The 19487-nt window shown below is 36.5% G+C and overlaps 1 protein-coding gene across 1 annotated transcript in view; it reads right to left on the reverse strand.

The window, feature by feature from the left end:
* Positions 1-19487, reverse strand: part of Phex (phosphate regulating endopeptidase X-linked) — a 190456-nt gene that overhangs the window by 108419 nt on the left and 62550 nt on the right. Inside the window, exons 10-11 of the mRNA XM_047537191.1 lie at positions 17429-17522; positions 14588-14716 (exon numbers count right to left, since the gene is read on the reverse strand). Coding sequence (XP_047393147.1) covers positions 14588-14716; positions 17429-17522 — 223 coding nt within the window. The remainder of the gene's footprint in view (positions 1-14587; positions 14717-17428; positions 17523-19487) is intronic.

Below are 19487 nucleotides of genomic sequence, written 5' to 3' on the forward strand. Positions count from 1 at the left end.
AGAGTGCTTGCCTAGCACGTGTGAGGCACTGGGTTCCATCCTCAGCACCACAAAAAAATAAATAAATAAAATAAAGGTATTGTGTCTATCTACAACTAAAATAAAGAATTAGCAGAGAAATACAAATCAAAACTACCCTAAAATTCCATCTCACCCCAATTAGAATGGCCATTATCAAGAATACAAGCAACAAGAGGTGTTGGAGAGGATGTGGGGAAAAAGGTACACTCATACATTGCTGGTGGGGCTGCAAATTAGTGCAGCCACTCTGGAAAGCATTGTGGAGATTCTTTAGAAAACTTGGAATGGACCCACCATTTGACCCAGCTAGCCCACTCCTCGGCCTATACCCAAAGGACTTAAAATCAGCATACTACAGAGATACAGCCACATCAGTGTTTATAGCTGCTCAATTCACAATAGCCAGATTGTGGAACCAACTTAGATGCCCCTCAATTGATGAATGGATAAAGAAACTGTGGTATATATATACAATGTAATATTACTCAGCTATAAAGAATAATAAAATTATGGCATTTGCAGGCAAATAGATGAAATTGGAGAATATCATACTACATGGGATAAGCCAATCTCAAAAAAACAAAGGATGAATGATCTTGCTGATAAGCGGATGATGACACATAATGGGGGGTGGGAGGGGGGCAAGAATGGAGGAAGGAGGAACTGTATAGAGGGAAAAGAGAGGTGGGAGGGGTGAGGGGAAGGGAAAAATAACAGAATGAATCAAACACCATTACCCTATGTAAATGTATGATTACACAAATGGTATGTCGTTACTCCATGTACAAACAGAAACAACATGTATCCCATTTGTTTACAATAAAAATAAATTTTAAAAAATTCAATAATGTAATTGATTAAGGTTTCTAATTCATATTAAAAAAAGAATTGGCAAATGAACCAGTGAAACACCACATTATGTATAACCATGAGAATTTGATCCTAATTGAAGTGTTATACTCCATGTTTGTATAATGTCAAAATACACTCTCTATCATGTATATCAAATAAAAAATTGGGAAATGATCTGAACAGATAATTCTTGAAAGAAGAAACAGTCAATAGTTATATGAAAAAAGATACCTGTCATTAGCTATCAGGGAAATGCAAATCAAAATTATGATATTAACTCACCCCAGTTAGAATGGCTGTTATTAAAAAAAAGTGTGGATGTGTAATACTGCATGTTCTGTCTCATATGTAAAAGTTTTTAAAAATTGGCCTGAAAATAGAATAATGATTTATTAAAGATTAGGAAGGTAGGCAGATAAAGGAAGCTTGATTTGATCAGTATACTCTGTATACATGTATTGAAATAGCATACTGAACCCCACTGATCTGTATAATTAAGACATGCTAATCAAGAAATAAGTTTTAAAAATGAAACAAAACCTTGCAATAGACACCTGGCAAAGAAGTGAAATTGAATCAAACTTCTTTCATATTATGTTCATGTGTAACAGTTACTTCAGCAGTGCTAAGAGAAAATATCAAACTCCACAGAAAGTACGTGATTGTTCAAGTAGGACCAAGAGGTTTACTAAAATGGAAGCTGAAAAGAGAAAAAAAAATGCATAATACCCTTTTTAAGTGAAGTCATTTTTGAAAAGAGAGACCTATTCTGATATAGAAAATCAAAGTCTGAATCTGGAACTTATCAGTGAGTAGCAAACCCATCTTCATATTAGGGGGCAAGGTTCCCAGCAAGTATCTCCAGAGGGCTCCAGTCTACAATCAAATATAAACTTTAGTGGAAATCAAATGACTCAATAAGTTTGTCTAGTCCATTCTGACATTGGTGATGTCAATGTAGCACAGGACAAATGGCTAAGAATGGTTAAAACAAATAAATACATATTATACATCTTGTAGAAATATTATAAGATGATATAATTCTGAAAAAGACAATAAAGAAAAATAAAAATTTCAATCAAGGTTGATTGTGTACATCAATCTTAAATTAGTATCATACTAATAAAATTCTTAACTAAAAGGCATAATCTTGAGTAGACTTTCCTCTTCAACACAATTAGAAGTTATCATATCTTAATAAACCATGAGCTTAAAATGTGTTCAGTCTTCCCAGAGTTTTAGAGCATGGCCAGTTTCCTTGACTTGTAACCACTTGGTTAATGAAAGTGACAAATGGAACTCATTATTAATAATATTTGTGATTAACCCTGAAAAAATAGGCTGCAATCTCAGGGAGAGTATCCTAAATCTTTTATTTCTGACAATTGTCATTTTACTAGAACTATGGACATGAAATCATTGCATTAATAAATATTAAATATTCATTGATTCACTTTTATACTAAACTATTTATAAGAATGAGTTTGAATTGGCTCATGATAAAAATATAATAATTACATTAAAATAAGCAGTATCAAAGAGACCTACGTGGAAGTAGAAGAAATTATTATCCCAGAAAACTAAGGCTAGAAAATGCTGAGAGATATATCATGCTAAGTGAAATAAGCCAATCCCCAAAAACCAAAGACCGAAAGTTTTCTCTGATAAGCAGATGCTGTTCCATAGTGGGGAGGGTAGGGAAGAATGAAGGAACTTTGGATTGTGCAGAAGGGAGTGAGGTGAGGGGTGGGGTGGGTGGGGATGGGAAGGAAAGTGGAATGAGATGGATATTATCACCCTATATACGTGTATGATTACACGACCTGTGTGACTCAGCACCATGTACAGCTGGAGGAAGGAGAAGTTGTACTCTATTTGTGTACAATATGTCAAAATGTATTCTACTGTCATGTATAACCAATTAGAACAAATTTTAAAAGGAAAAAAAGAAACTGAAAAAAAGAAAAGAAAATGCTGAGGTTTCTAGAAGCCACGTGTGCTAATAAATCATACCAGTTTGTCAAACCAGTTTAGCAAACTCACATAGCTATTAAACATGTTGGCAAAAGAAAAAAGGAATATAAAATTAATTGGGACCAAGTCATGCTATAAAATGTGTTAGTCTGGTACAGGAGTTTAGTATGTCCTTTTAGGAAACACATGTATCCATGTATCCATAATACTGGGGTAAGAAAGAGGAATGAAATATATTCATTAAATATGAACATATAGACTGTGTTCCAATTTTATAACTCATCCTGTCCTGTTTTCCACTCACCCACACTGAGAGGAAATGGATCAGAAACCTGAATATTTACATGTCATCCAGTCTCATAATAGTCTGGTTTTGGCTGTGGATAAACTATGCCCAGAAAGTCACTATGCCTGATCACTTTCAACACTCAGGTCTCATTGAAGGGATAAAGGTTTTTTTTCAGTAAGTGAATTTTCAGTATATGGTCTTTGCATAGTACAGGTCTGATCAAATCTGCTCCACAAGACTGTGGCTGATAATACATGACAAAGGCCAACAGTGTCCAATACAATTCAGAGATGTAGACAACAAACAAGAAAGGTGGGCCAAATGTGTCATCATTGTGGAAGCACACCCAAGGACAAGAGCAAGAGTAGTGTCTACACTTATTTCAAAAGAAGTCCCAATGAGCTATCTAAATTACTTGTTTTGCTGGTTGTCATTTTACCAAAGATTACATAAATGAGTTGTCAGGATTGAGGTCTGATATTTGTCGTAACAAGATTTAGCCCGTAGAGAGTTGTGAAACCCAGATCTGTTATAGAAATTATATTTGGCTCCATGAGTAGTTTCATGAGACTCCTGTGAGCCAGACTTAGCATTAAATGATTGGGCAGGTTCTGGAATGTGGCCAAGGCACTGGCATTAAAAGGATCTTTATCCCAACTGAAAACTACTACATTGGGTATGCATGGAGGACTAGCAACAGTCATCCCCAAGAACCTCCCTCACTCTCACTATTTTTAAAATAAATTAGAAAGAGGTGATTCCATGAAGGAGTTTCCATAGCTGTGCCAAAACTTTAATGTTATGAATTCTACCTTTATTGCTAATATTAGGCATGACATACATAGTAACAATAGCTAACATTTACTGGGTACTTATCATGCACCAGGTATTGTGCTAAGCCTTTTGTAAGGATTATCTCATCTAATCCTCACTACAAACCAAAAGGGTAGGTACAATCTTTATCCCTATTTGTGATATGTTGCAATGATGGCTTTAGTTCTACACCCCTTGTTGTACCCACACCCTTTGCAATGTGAGTGTAGATCCTCTCACTAAAAGTGCAAAGTCCATTTCTCCGCTATAAATATCAGGACTGGCCTTGTGACTTGCTCTGGCCAACACAATGCAGACATAACATTATGCCAGTTCTGAGCAGGAACCTCAGGAGGCCCCACATGTTTCTGCTTGTTCACTTGCACCTCTGCCATCACCATGAGAACATGCCCAGGCTAGCTGAAGGAAGTAAGACACATGGAGTAGAGCCCAATCATCCCAGCCACTTCTGCCAAAGCCAACCTAGATCAGCCAACCCCCAGACATTTTAGCAAGCCCAGCCAAAATCAGCAGAGCTGCAAAGGGGACCAATACTGACTCCAGATGCATCAGCAATAACTTCTTATTGTTGAATGCCAGTCAGGTTTTGTGACTGATTGTTACACAGCATTACTATAGCAAAAGAAACTTGTGCACAATTTATAAACAGGAATACGGGCTCAAAGAGGTTCTAATTTGCCCAAATTGGTTAGATTTGGGCTATGAGATGCCATTGCAACTTTGCAGAAAATTGGATGTAATTTCTATATATAAGGTCAATATTATATAACTATATTAAAAAGTCCTTTAAGACCCAAATTATTTTTGTTTTCCTTAACTCAGTTCTTCAACAAGTTTCTCTGGAAACTGATTTGGACAATACCTGATACCATTTACTAGACAAACAAACAAGAACACTTGATAGCCAGAAAAAAAATATCCTTTATTTACATGACTGTGTCAAAGAGAAATTTATCTATATGCTGGTCTTCAGAGCAACTCTCAAGAGTACCTGCATCTTTAGGGAATGAAGAAACCCTCAGTATAAGGGTGATGCTATAATGCATGGCACTGACTTTCATGTGACTTCTGCCATCACTGTTATAGTTATATCTCATTTACTCAACCACTGAGAGAAACAGTGAACAGGGAATTGGAGAACTTAAAGAATATTAATGGCAGTACATCAAATCAATTATCTTGACTCACTAATGAGTTGAACTCCTAGCATATAGAGGTTGCAAGTTCAAACTCCACCACTGCAATTGGACCCATGTGGGTATTTAAGTCTCCAACACCAGCTGTAGCAGTATGGGGTAGGAGGAGAATTCCATTGTTAGGATAAGAATTATAGTAGAATCGCTCATACAAACAGCAGCTCAGAAAAAACGGAAGATACTGTAGGTCATCTATGGCATTATTTGGGGACATGAACAATGTCTTTACCATGGGGAGAATAAGCTAATAGAGTGCAGGAGTAATTCCTGAATTGTTTTATACAGTAAGAAAAGTTTTAATTCTTTGTCCAAAGTCTAAACCTAAAGTGTAATAATGAGCTGGGGTGGTAGATCGCTGGTAGAGCGCTTGCCTAGTACATGTGAGGCACTGGATTCAATCCTCAGCACCACATAAAAATTTTTAAAAATATATTTATTAAAGCATAATAAAAGATTTATTATGCTTTACCTAGATTAACCTTCTGCATATAGAATGTTTTAATATATAATAAGAGACCAGTGACTTTAGATTCGTCTGAGGAGTGACAAAGACTATCTCCTTGACCAGAGCTTAGTTTCTCAACTGGACCTTGACCCTGCCCTCCTTTCTACCCCGTCACCCCCATCCTGTCCATGCTAGCCAGGTTCTAGCAAGAATCCTGCTAAGTTACTTTAGAGAGAATTCCCAACCCTCAATATTATATCACTCTATCAGATTCAATGCTTTGTTTTCCACCCTTAATACCTTGAACTGCCTGCAGCAAGAATCCTGTTAAGTTGATTTAGTAATAATTTTCCTACTCTTGATGTTTCTTCTTAATAATTTTCTATCCCATGACCCCCCCTCATTCTGCCTGTTTGCTTGAAATTCACAGCTATCTTTGCAATATTTGGAGTTGTGCCCAATCTCTCTCCCCTATTGCAACAGAATTCACACCCTTTGCAATAACCTAAATAGTGTTGGTGACTTTAACAAGCATCAAAATATTTTTTTCTTTCTTTATCCCTTTATAACAAAAACACAGAAATCTTGAGGGAGCAGGGTAAAAAGCCTACAGGCAGAATTGAGATATATGAATATATATGAAAAAAGATAGGTAGTTTAAGTACATAGTGTCTACAATGAAATAAAACAAGATTTTTTTAATGCAGAATAACTTAGCTCAGCTGAAATGTTCAGACGGTAGTTCCAAACTCATTGAATTTTCTAGAAGCTATAGCTATAGCAAAAAGACCTTTTTTAGTATCAACACAAAAGAAAAATTGGTCTTTGATGTATATGCTCACATTTCTGCCTTAGTAACTAGAGAATGGTACGCAACAAAAAAAAACTGTTTGAAGAAATATTCCATAGACATAGGTCACCATTTGAAATATTGATGATCACTCCTTAGAATAATGTAAGTAGAAAGTAACAGAAATTGAGCTCAGTGTATAGACTGAACCAAAGATATACCTAAAAAGTTGTTCTTAGATCAAACCTCTGATAATCAGCTTGTTTCTTATATCCCTTTCTTGACAGGTATATAAACACAAGAATGCAATGACAACTGGTTGAATTTGAATTAAGTTTTCACTGTATTTTTCTTTAAAATATGGAAATGCTAGAAACTGAAGCTATTCCAGCTGTATCTTATCTCCAAAATTCTAAGAAATAGGAAATGTGAGCCTTTTATTTTTATAAGATGTTACTATTAGAATAATACCCTAACAAGGATGATTAATAACAGGAAGCGCCACTGAGAAGTCTCTAGTCTCCTCATTCCAGTCATAAAACTGATAATGATCCAAGTTTGTTTCAGAGAGAAGCCAGGGAATGTGCTGTAGTTTGGATCTTCAGTGTTGCCCAGAGGTCCTTGTGGTAAAGATTTGTTCCTCAGGGTGGTGCTCTTGGGAGGTGGTAGAGTCTTTAGGATGTGGGTCTTAGCGGGAGATCTTTAGGTCACTGGGGGCATGCCTGGAAGGGGCCAGGGCACCCCCAACCCTTCTTCCTCTCTTTTGCTCCCTGGTCATTAGGTATGCAGTTTTGCTGTGCCACACACTCCTGCCATACATGTGGCTTGGTCACATGCTTAAAAGCAATAGGGCCATATGAACAGGACTGGACTCTCTAAAACCATGAATCAAAATAAACCTTTTCTCTTTATAAGCTCAGGTATCTTACTATAATAGAAAACTGATTAACACAGAATGAAGCACATATTTGGAGCTAGAATATCTGTACTTGAATCCCTCCTAAGCCATCTGCAAGCTACATGACCTCAGGAATTTAGGTGAACTCTCTGAGCCTCAGTTACGTCATCTGGAAAATGAATACACTAATAGTAACTATGAGGTCAATGTGAAGTTAAATGAGTTTTTATATTGAAAACACATTAAAAACTTGCTGGAAGTCTAGTTACACCTCAATTAAAGTACCCAATACTATTATCATCATTAGATTTCTTTTAATTTTAGTGCATTGTAATTATACAAAATAGTGGGATTTATTTTGATATATTCATAAATGCATATAACATAGTTTTCTCCATTTCAATCCCCAGTACTATCCCCTCCCTCTTCCCTCTCTCCCTCTGATCCCCATGCTGTACTGTATTGGTCTTCCTTCTATTTAATTACTTATTTTTAATTTGTATATTATAGTTATATATAAATTTGGAATGCACTATGATATATTCATACACACATGGCATAATTTGGTCAACTTTATTCCCCAGTTCCTCCCCTCCTCCCTCATCCTTGTTAAAAAGCTTCATCACTAGATATTAAAATCACTATATCCAGATCATCACAGAGCCACTATACCCATGGTGAAAAACCCTTCTCTCTCTAGCTTTCATGGGATCTTTACCTGCCCTTCATGGACATGGATATCTGTCTGGGACATTTACTTGTACATTATAGATATAAATTATGGTTGATAATAAAAATTAAATGGAAGAGAAAAATAGCAAGTGATAACTTTAGATACCCTTCCCTAGACACACCTAATCCTATCTCCCATCATTTAACTTATGAGCATATAGATTAGAACTTGTCACAGCAGGATGAGAGCATCATCTCTATTTATGGTGACAGTATATTATTAATTCTCCAGGGAAGTCCCACTTTCCATCCTGTATATAACTTTCCATAAAAGTAATTTGTTAACTGCTTACCTAATATGATATATAATCATTATCTAAATAAAATTTAAAAATTAAAGAAGTTCTCTGACAGACAAGGGTAAGATATTTAGTTCTAAAGATTGGAGAGAAGGGGATAGAGTGGGAGATGGGGAAAATATCAATATAAAAGTCACAAATTGTAAACAGTATTCCAAATGTTTAAAGAAAAAAATAACACAAATTTTATATACCCCTACTAAAATGGAAAACATGGACACACAATACTGACTGTACATGAAGTAACTGGAAATCTATGATGAATGGGAATAGAAACTAGCAACATTGTTCACCCCCTTCAGGAAAACAGTCCGGGATGTTTCAACAATTTAAATATTTCCCTCCTCACACTTGCTTGCATTGTTTCTGAGAAGCTGAATAGAGTGTTATTGTTCTTGTATATGTTTGATATTTTTTCCTCTGTCTTCTTTCAAGATGATAATTAATTTTTAATTTTTATTTTTTTGAAGTTTGAATATGATATGCCTACATGTAAAAAAAAAAGTCACAAATGATATCCACAGGACATAATTATTTTGATCTCCAGAGTATTGACCAAGATTCACAATGTGGGAAATTTCACATCAAAATTCAGATTTCTGATTTCTCTCAAAAAATTAAAAATAAAAATTGAAACCAAGAAATCTATCTAGTACTCCAGTCTTGATTCCTGAATGAAAATAATTGATCAGAGACTAGTCTTGGCAAAACCTGGATAGTACATGTACACCTGGTCCCCACTATTATATCCCAGTCACCAAGGTCAAGGGAAATTCCATTTATCATTGCACTTGCCCTGGCTTTTTCCTATACTCAGTCAGCATAAATTTACTCCTGAATGTTATTTAATGCTACTCACTAACCATGAGTGACGTTGAGCTTGGACCCCTGGCTTTGGCTTGACCAAGTCCTTTGCACCTCCAGAGCACTGAATGTCTTTAACTTATACTTTCCACCCCACATAGTCTCTAAATCAATGAGAACTAAGGCCCCAAGGCATTTGCCTCAGAGTAGAGTCTGGAATTTGTTTTCTCCTCTAAGCTGGTATCCCAGAAGACCTGAAATATCCTGATGAAGCAGCACTTTGACTTGAATTCCCACCCTTGTTCCCAGGTCATGAATCCTGGTATTGAGTCCTTCCCCTCTGATGTTATAGCTCTCCTAGAAATCCACTTGACTAGTTACCACAAATGCCACCTTTCTACTCCTGGCTACTAACAAACTCTCACATAGAGACCAAACCCTCATGCTGAGATCAAGGGATCCTTCTTGGATTCTTTAGACCAACAATGTCCATTATGATAGCCACTTAGCAATATGTGGCAACTGAACAGTTGAAAGGTCACTAGTCCAAACTGAGATGTGCTATAAGTATAAAATAGAAACTAGCAACATTGTTCAGCCCCTTCAGGAAAACAGTCTGGGATGTTTCAACACATGGGATTTCAGACTTAGACTGAAATAAAGTATATAAATTATTGTGTTGATAATTTTATATTAATTATATACTGAAATGATGATTGTTTTTGATAGGCTGGGTTAAACAAAACATTATTAAAATCAATTTCACCTGTTCCCTTTTACTTTTTAATGTGGCTACTAGAAAATTTAAAGTTACATACATGGCTCATATTGAAGGGCAGTATTACTTTAGACCACAAAGACATCCACTACTATGTCTTGGTTCTTAAATGCTTCCCAAAAGCTCATATTTTGAAGGCTTGTCCCCCAACGAATAGTGCTACAGGGAAATGATGGAAACTTGGAGCAAGTAGGTCATTGGGGATGTATCCTTGAAGAATACACTGGGACCCGAACCTTTCCCCTCTCTTTCTGCTTCCCTGATGCCATGAGATAAGTATCTTTGTTGTACATTGTGCCTCCACCATGATTATCTGCCTCACCACAGGTCCAAAAGCAATGGGTCAACAAACTATGGACTGAAACCTCTGAAACTATGAAATAAAATAAATCTTTCTTCTAAATTATTTATCTCAGGTATTCTGTTACAGTGACATCAAACTAACACAATCACTCTAAAGAGTTCTACATCTCCCTATACTCACTCCACTGGCCTGTCTCTCAAGGACAAGCAAGGCTTATAGCCAACAGCTATTCCACTATCTGAAAAGTAGAAGACTGTTCCATCTGACCTCTTTAGGTTACTTTCTGTTGAATGACTCTCCTTTAATTCATGCTTTTCTTCTCATTTCTAATTAAATTTGAAAAATTCCCATCATCATGTGAGTGAATAAGTAGAAGGATGTGTTGGCATAACTGTATGTGTGAATGCATGCTTGCATACAGAAAGTCATAAGGAAAGAGTAATGTGGAAGTGTGTTTTTCACAGTGAAAAAGAAAGGAACCCTGGTAGGTAGGTAGATCAGTAAGATCCAGATAGATATCTATGATGGGGAGGTGTGTGCTCTCCCTTTACCAAGAAAGTCTAGAAATGAATTCCTCTTTCCCATTCATTATCAATAGCAAAGAGTGCCAACCAGAGTCAGTTGGGCAAACCTTGCAGTCAAGAGGCTCAAGAATCAGAGACACTGAAGAGGAGCAATAATTCCTTAGAAAAATCTACGTATCTGTTTTCAAGGCAAAACTAAATAGTCCAGTGTAGGGGGCACAAGCATGGAGGCCCTGAAGAAGGGTTTGGCACAATCCATTTAAACCAATCTGAATCACAAAAATTTTCAATGATCTGAAAAATGAAGCAGTTATTTACATTAATGCAATAGATTTTGATAAACAAAGTATTGCTGTCAATGTCCATTGATCTGGCCTGCTCCCATGAATCACCATGTTTGTGCTTTTGGTAGTAACTCTTTACAAACACATGAAAGAGGAGAAGGCCTTGTTACTCAAAAAGTGTGGTCCCTGGAATGGCAGCAGCAGCATCTGGGAGCTTATTAGCCAAATTCTTGGGCCTTACCCTAAACGCAACTTTAAAATACCCTTGTTAAAATGCTATGAGATTCTGCATTTTAACAAAAAGATCCACATGTGATCCATGTACACATTAAAGTTTGAAAAGTGCCTAAAGTTTAATCTCACCATATTCATTTGCTTAACAAACTTTTTTGATGAATAAATAATGGTGGCCTTTCCTCTGAGTTAAGGTCTCTGGAATTTTCCCTATTGGGGACTCTTTCCATTTGTCTTTTTCTTTGGACTATAACTAAAAATACAGAATGCTTTTGAAGTAAATCAATGGTTCCAGGTGGTTCTTGGATGGGAGCCCTGTAACAAGACTATAAAAAGCCAGATTTTTCTCTTATAAGTTTCCAACTTAAGTATTCCCCAAGGCAAATAGCTTTGGCATAAGGGAGGCAGATACTTTTATGTAAAAGAGATGAGTATCTGTGTACATAACACACTACCCCCATGTACATCAAAATAAGAGGAGTAATTGCCAAAATCAACTTTATTTTAGAATGCCACATTCTGACATATGAAAATGGATCTTTCTCACCCAAACTGAGAAAACAAATTTAATCCACATACTTTTCATATTACTTAAAATTCTTCCACTGCCAAAAATTCTTAATATATATATTTATATCCATTATTCCTTAATTGTTTTTATATCCTTCCCAGAACTTATAAAGTTACCACTGTGATTATTTGATAAGTTTTCCATTCATTTACTCAAACCAAGGAGCAAAAGAAAGCACACAAGGAGAATATTGAGTATTTTAAAATAAGGTATTAATTCCTCAGTGGAATTGTTTGCAAGAGAACTTTCTGTTTCAAATATAAAAGACTCAAACTTCACAAAAATTCTCCAAAGTGTCCAAAGACAGTAAAAATAAGTTAACATAGGAAAATGTATTTAGATTTATGGTATTCCAAAACTTCAACACAGAATACATAGCTATGCATTATGTATCAATACATATTCCAACATTTTGGTATTATTATTTATCACTTCATAATATTAACTATTTGAATAGTCATGACTAAATAGACCTTATATCTTTACCCTTAAATTCAAGATGCTTATATATTTGTATCTGACAGATTACATGGACTTTTTCAGTACTAGAAATTGAACCCAGGTTCTTGAACACACTAGGCAAGCACTCTACAACTATATCCCCAGACTCTCCACCCCACTTTTTTGAGATAGCAACTTGCTAAGTTGCTGAGGCTAGCCCCAAACTTGCCATCTTCCTGCCTCAGCATCCCTAGTAGCTGGGATTATCAGTGTGTGCCACCATACCCAGCAATTACATGGATTCCTATTAGTTAATCATACCTAGATGTTTTGCCTCCTGACATTTGTAAAACATAATTCATCAAAATACACACAAAACCCTGGCTCAATCCAAACTGAAAATTCAAAATATGCCCTCTTAATAGCAAAACAATAATAACCTAATTTTTAAATGGTTAAAATACCTGAATAGACATTTTTCCAAAGACACACAGTTAGCCAGAAAGTGTATGAAAATGCATTCAACATCATTAATCACCAGGGAAATGCAAATAAAAACCACTATGAGATCACCTCACATCTGTTAGGATGGCTATTGTCAAGAGATACAAGTGCTGGCAAGAATGTGGAAAAAAGGGAACCCTTGTGTGCAGCAGGAATATAAATTGGTACAACCATCACAAAAAAACAGTATGAGAAATCCTAAAAAAAAAAAAAAATAGGATTCCCATACAATCCAGTCATTCCACTACAGGGTATATATCCAAGGGAAAAGAAATTAGTATCTTGAAGAGACATCTGCACTGCCATGTTCACTGCAGCACTATTCCTAATAACCAAGATATGGAATCGACCTAAATGTCCATCAATGGATGAATGGATAAAGAAAATGTGCTTCGTGTGAGACAATGCAAGAAGGTTTGGAGGAGAAATGATTGGGTTAAACTTTAATCAGTGAATTAATCCCCTGATAGGGATTAACTGAGTGGTAACTGAAGTGGTAGGATGTGGCTAGAGGAGGTGGGTCATTGGGGATGTGGTTTTGGGGAATATATCTGTATCTGGCAAGTGGTGTATCTCTCTGCTTCCTGATCACCATGTGAGCTGTTTCCCTCTGCCACACTCTTCTGCCATGATGTTCAACCTCACCTGGAGCACTGAGGAATGAAGTTCGCTTTCTATGGACTAAGACCACTGAAACAGTGAACCCTAAAATAAACTTTTCTGGGGTTGGGGATATAGCTCAGTTGGTAGAGTGCTTGCTTCACAAGCACAAGGCCCTGGGTTCAAATCCCCAGCACCAAAAAAACAAAACAAAAAACTTTTCTTCCTCTACAGTTGTGCTGGTCAGGTCTTTTAGTCACAACAGCAAAAAAGCTGACTAAAACATATGTACACACACTCACACACACAGAGAAAGTGGAATATTAATTGGTCACAAAATACAAGGAAATTCTGCCTTCTGCAACAACATAGATAAACCTGGAGGACATTACACTAGGTGAAACAAGCCAGACACAGAAACACAAGTACAGTGTAATCTCATTTACATGTGGAATCTTTAAAAAAGTTGAATTCATAGAAGCAGAGAACAGACCCATAGTGGTTAGGGGCTGAGTGGAATAATGGGGAGATGCTGGTCAAAGAATACAAACTTTTAGTTATAAGATGAATAAGTCCTGGAGATCTAATGTACACCATGATATCTAGAGTTAACAATAATGTATTGTATAATTAAAATTTGCTAAGAGAGTAGACCTTAAGTGTCCTCACCACACACAAACACAAAATGGTGTGGTGATAGATGTGTTGATTTGATTGACCCATTTCACAATGTCAGTATATCAAATCATCTTACTATATACCTTGAATATATACAATTTTGATATGTCAAATGTACCTCAATAAAACTGGAAGAAAAAAAATCCTCTCTTCCAATGCAGCTGAAACAGATGGAGAAAACTACATTACCATGGTGACAAACCTCTCTTTAAATTTGTGACCTTGAATTTCACCTAGACCTAGACCTTGCCTATCTCCAAGTAGCCATAATACATTTCTTCAGTTAAGTTTCCCTCCCACTCCTCTGGACAACTAATTAGCACCTTCTCCTCTCTCCTCCAACCTTCAATATCTGCTTACCCATCTCACTCTCATTTGATCTTTCTTCATGTTTTGCTGAGAAATGGAAAGAACCCAAAGAGAATACCTACAGATCTCTACCACCTGGAAGGCTGGCAGTGGCCTACTGATTATATCCTTATTACATCTGGCTAGACTGCCACTGTTTTTTTACCAGGTAGGGAGCTCCACTTACCATCTCCTTCTTATCTTCCTGGAAGTGCACATCCACAAACATTTTTCCAACAACGTAAGGGAGGGCACTTTCAATAAAGTTTACACATTTGTCCCATTGAGGCAGCAAAGTTGTGGTCCCCTGGATCACCTGTGGGAGATAATCAATCCAGTTTAATTTTCACTGGATAAAACCACCTATGTTTAAAAAGATTCAACCAGCAGAAGAAAACAGTTTGTAAACATTACACACCCAAGCCCATATATATGTTAGATCGCAGAGGCAAAGGCAAACTCAGATGAAGAAAAATAATTCTGCTTGTCCCTAGTTTGATTTAAAACTAAATAAAAATGTTTTGATAGTGAAAAATAATGTACCTTATCTTTTCTTCCACTTTTCTCCATTAAGCAAAGGATCTAGACAATGGTACAGCTTTTCTGTAGTCAGTAGGGATATGAAGGGATGTTGTTCAAGTGTTCAGATAGTACTTAATATCTACTAAGAATTGAAGTTCCAACAGGAAAGATCTAAATCAAAGTTCCTGCCAGTGAGGGTTTCCTTGCTCTGGGGAATACACTTAAAAAGGCAGACCAGGATAAAATGGCCCACCATGAACAACCCAGGGAGTATATTTACATCGTATCATAGCAGAGAAGATACTGGTAAACGAATAAAATACAGATGTAAACACTTCTCCTCTCAGTCCCAATTATACCATCATAAGAAAACATTTACAAACAAGTAAGGAACTTTGAAAGCAGGACTTGGAGGTCTCAAAGGTTTACTCTTGGGGATGAATGCAGAGAAATAGATATAGTTTAAGTTGTCCCTGGAGGTTGGACATGCAGGGAGGCAGTGGAGGAGGGAAGGGAGGCTCTGAGAATGGTGAATGGTGGCCAGAATTGCCCCTTGCACAAAGTGAGACCCAGGTTGTTGGAGCATGGTGAAAGAGATTAATGCTTCAGTTCATCTATTCTTCCTCTGCTTTCTGGTAACATGACCCCTCTCAGAGGTAAGGTATGAATCTATTTTTAAAACCTCTAAAGAAAGAGTTCCTACAACCTTCTTTGGCAATTCAAAATTATATTTAGCACTTCACACTCAAGAAACATCCCCTCATACCTAATCTCAAATTTTTACACACTACTTTTCCTCCTCCTTCTTCTTCTTTCTCTTTCTCTTTCTCTCTCTCTCTCTCTCTCTCTCTCTCTCTCTCTCTCTCTCTCTCTCTCTCTCTCTCCCTCCCCCCCCTCACCTACCTACCTACCTATTTCATTCTCTTCACAGCGAGGGTGGAAAGCAGCTAGGTACCATCTTTTATGTGATCCATAGGAGTTAAAAATACACTCACATCAAAAAATCTACTTTTTTTTAATCTTAACCATTTTTTTAAAAATTACTTTTTAGATATTGATGGATCTTTATTTTATTCATTTATGTATATGTGGTGCTGAGAATTGAACCCTCACACATACTAGGCAAGCACTCTACCACTGAGCCACAACCCCAGCCCTGAATCTTAACCATTTGATATGACTTACATATATATAGTTGTTTTATGCTGTACTCTACAAAATGACTTTCTATTCTAGTCACTTTGAAGGGCCAAAATGTACCCAAAATACCTGCATTACTTTGTAACCAAAATGGCCCACTAAGAATTTCTATGCTCACTAGTTTCTCTAATAAAATGTCTGTTAAGTGAAATCAGAGCTTATAAGATTTTCCATTCACTTAGCTTTAAATTGATAGAAAAATAAAATAGTTTTAGAAATCACAAAATCCTTAATCCTCTAATGGTGGCAGAATTATTCAGAAATAAGCCTCAGAAACAGATCAGAAAAACATGTGGCATCAGGGATGGACAAGAAGCAAAGACTCAAAAGTCAGGTGAGTGGGGAGAGGGAGATCAATTCAGCAACTTGAGGAAGGTCTCAAAGGATGTGGGCAGGGTGGCTCATGCACCTAGCAGAATTAGAATAGATTCAAGATTGAAGATCTAAGTCAAGTTAAAGACAAAACTCTATCCCCAAATTAAAACTGAAACTTTACCACGTAATGCCTATGTCATACATATTTGAATATTCAGGATACTGAAAATAAATGACAGTTACAGTGCAACAGATCACAATGAAACTCCGTACCTTCTAATCAGTATTTCCCCTTTTACCAGCCCTCCTTCCCCAAGCCTCTGTTAACCACTTTTCTACTCTCTGTTTCTATGGGATGAACTTTTTTAGGTTCCAGGTATAAGTGAAATCATAGTATTTGTGTTTCTGTGCATAATGACCACAGGTAATAATAATTGTATATTTCAAATTTGCTTAAGTAGATTCTAATATTCTTAATACAAGAAATAACAAATTGGTAAGGTAATGGTTATTTTAAGTAGCTTGACTAAATCTTTCCATACTATGTACATGGATTAAAATATCACATTTTACGCCCATAAACATTATATGTCAGTGAAAATTAAATAAAAAGAAATAAAAACTACTTTCAAAAGATAGTGTCAAACATATCACTAAAAAATGTTAAAATCATAATTATAATGACCCAGTTAAAAACCCTGGGGGAAAAATGGAAATAAGTTAATAAGAGGAGAGTTCAAAAACAATGTGATGGCCCTAAGTATTACCTTAAAAATCTTTATATAGACCCATTAAATTACAGCTTGAGTGTACTCTTACTGTATTTGAATTGTATCTGAACAAAAAGAAATCAAGCAAGAAAAGCCCTTGGGCTGCAAAATTTCCCCTGTCCCATCCCTAAAGGCTATTTTTACTGGATCAGTTAATAAGCACACTGTTCTAGCATGTAAAGTTATCCAGTGCTGTAACATTACAATCTTCTTAAACTTACCCGTGAGAATTCCAGCCATCTATATTGAAAGCGCCTGCTAAGGTTTGGAATTCTGGAATAAACCATTCTCCACACCAAATAGTTGGCAATGGTCCTGTTAACAGAGAGAAATGCACATTTATTGTATTTTAGGTGGATATCTGATGCTCTGCAGAACACCTTCGGAAAAACTGTTGGCAAAGTTCCATGGAGAGAACTCCTGTTCATATAAAAATGCAACACTTTCACTTGAGAAATGACATAAAATGATACAATGTTAATAAGCACAAACGAAATTGGCTTGCCTTTCACCACCTACTAGAGATAAAATGAAGATTCCAGCCCCAGGCCTGAAAAGTGAACACTGGCAGATTCCACTATTGCCTAATCTCCCATGCCTGAAAATTATGACTACCTTCAAATTATAGGTGACTTGATGCAATGCATATTATTTGCCTTCGGTAATTAACAGCAAAATACTGACCAATACCTATTGTCTAAATTTGCACCTTGGATTTACACTTATTAAATATGTGAACTCAGGGGAGTCACTGAAGTTTTCTGATTTATCTTTCCTTATAATACATGGAGGATATTCCCTACCTCACAGGGTTATTGTGAGGTTAAAATAAGTAACAAAATGTTTCACAAAGAGTAAATCCCTAAGGTTTTGTTGTTCACTTCCAAACCTGAACATTCCCATATGCTTCTGTAATTCCCATGATACCTACTTTCAAAAATCTGCTACATTTTAAGTGTTGCCTTTTTCTATAAGCAAAATATGCCCTGACCTCAGAAGGACGCATGATCTGAGTTAATTTCTAATTCAATGGTGATGATGGATTTTTAATGACCCACCTTCCTCCCTGCTGTGCCATTACCATGGTGACTAATAACACACATTCCTCAGATGGCCCTTGGGTCAACCAGAAACGTGACATTGGTGTGACATGATGATGCTAATTGGCTTATCAAGACAACCCTCTCTCTCATTACTTGCGTGGCACTCCAATGTACTGCATGTGCACTCCTGACAGCAAAATATTTTTCAGCATATTCAACAATATATGGATGCTTGCTTTAATTTCTATAGAGGTACAGGCTAAAATATTAGAAATATTTAAATATAGAAATTTTAAGAGATAAAAATATTTTCAAAAGTCATTAACCCTTCAAATATTATGCTCATTATTTAAAACACATTATCCTTATAGGATTGGACTAATACAGTGACAGTGCATGTAAATCCATATTTCATACAGTTTCCTTGACTTTTTCAAAAATTTTTGAGATATCCTTGTCATATCTGGTTAGATCACCATTGTTTTCCCTTGTCATCTGACTAACCAAGATGGCATACTAGTGTGGGAGAAGGGTCACTTCTGTCATTTTCTTGCCATTTCATGCTTTTGTTAGTAGTAGTAGCTTCAGTTCATGTTTCTCTGCAAGAATTTTAAAGCTATTTGTCCTTGTTGTGAGGATTAAACTAAACTACATTTAAAAATTCACAAATCTGTAGGTATATGCAAACAGCTCATGATTATTTTCAATATGCTGAACGCAAACAAACCAGTGACTGTAACAGTGCCCCCACCAAGCATGTCATGAAGATCAAATGAAGGGTCCATGGCCACATATGTAGTAGGACTTAATTATCTCTACGCCTGATCAAGATAAGAAAGAAATGCTCACTGAGCACTTACTGTTGACCAAGTGTTGTGCCAGGTACCATGAGGAATTTGAAAAACAGGAACCCAGCACCTAACTCAAAGAACTCAAGATTTCAGTTTGTCCCTTTTAATTGAAGGGACACACTTCAAGTACATAAGGGACCTTCTTTCACTGACTCAATACACCCTAAGGACCCAGATACTACTAATAGTTCTAGGTGCTGGGGAAATGTAGAGATGAGAAAGATATAGGCCCTGATCTCCTGAAGCTTTTAGTTGAGCAGAAGAGTTGAGGGGAATGAATAAACATTTGGCAGGTCCTAGCACCCCAAAGTGGGTGCCAGACATTCCCTAGGGATAAGTGTAGACTTCATGAGAGGGACAGGGCTTAAGTTATGCCTGAAGGTTGG

This window comes from Sciurus carolinensis, chromosome X (genome assembly GCF_902686445.1).
Source record: "Sciurus carolinensis chromosome X, mSciCar1.2, whole genome shotgun sequence".
NCBI lineage: Eukaryota > Metazoa > Chordata > Mammalia > Rodentia > Sciuridae > Sciurus > Sciurus carolinensis.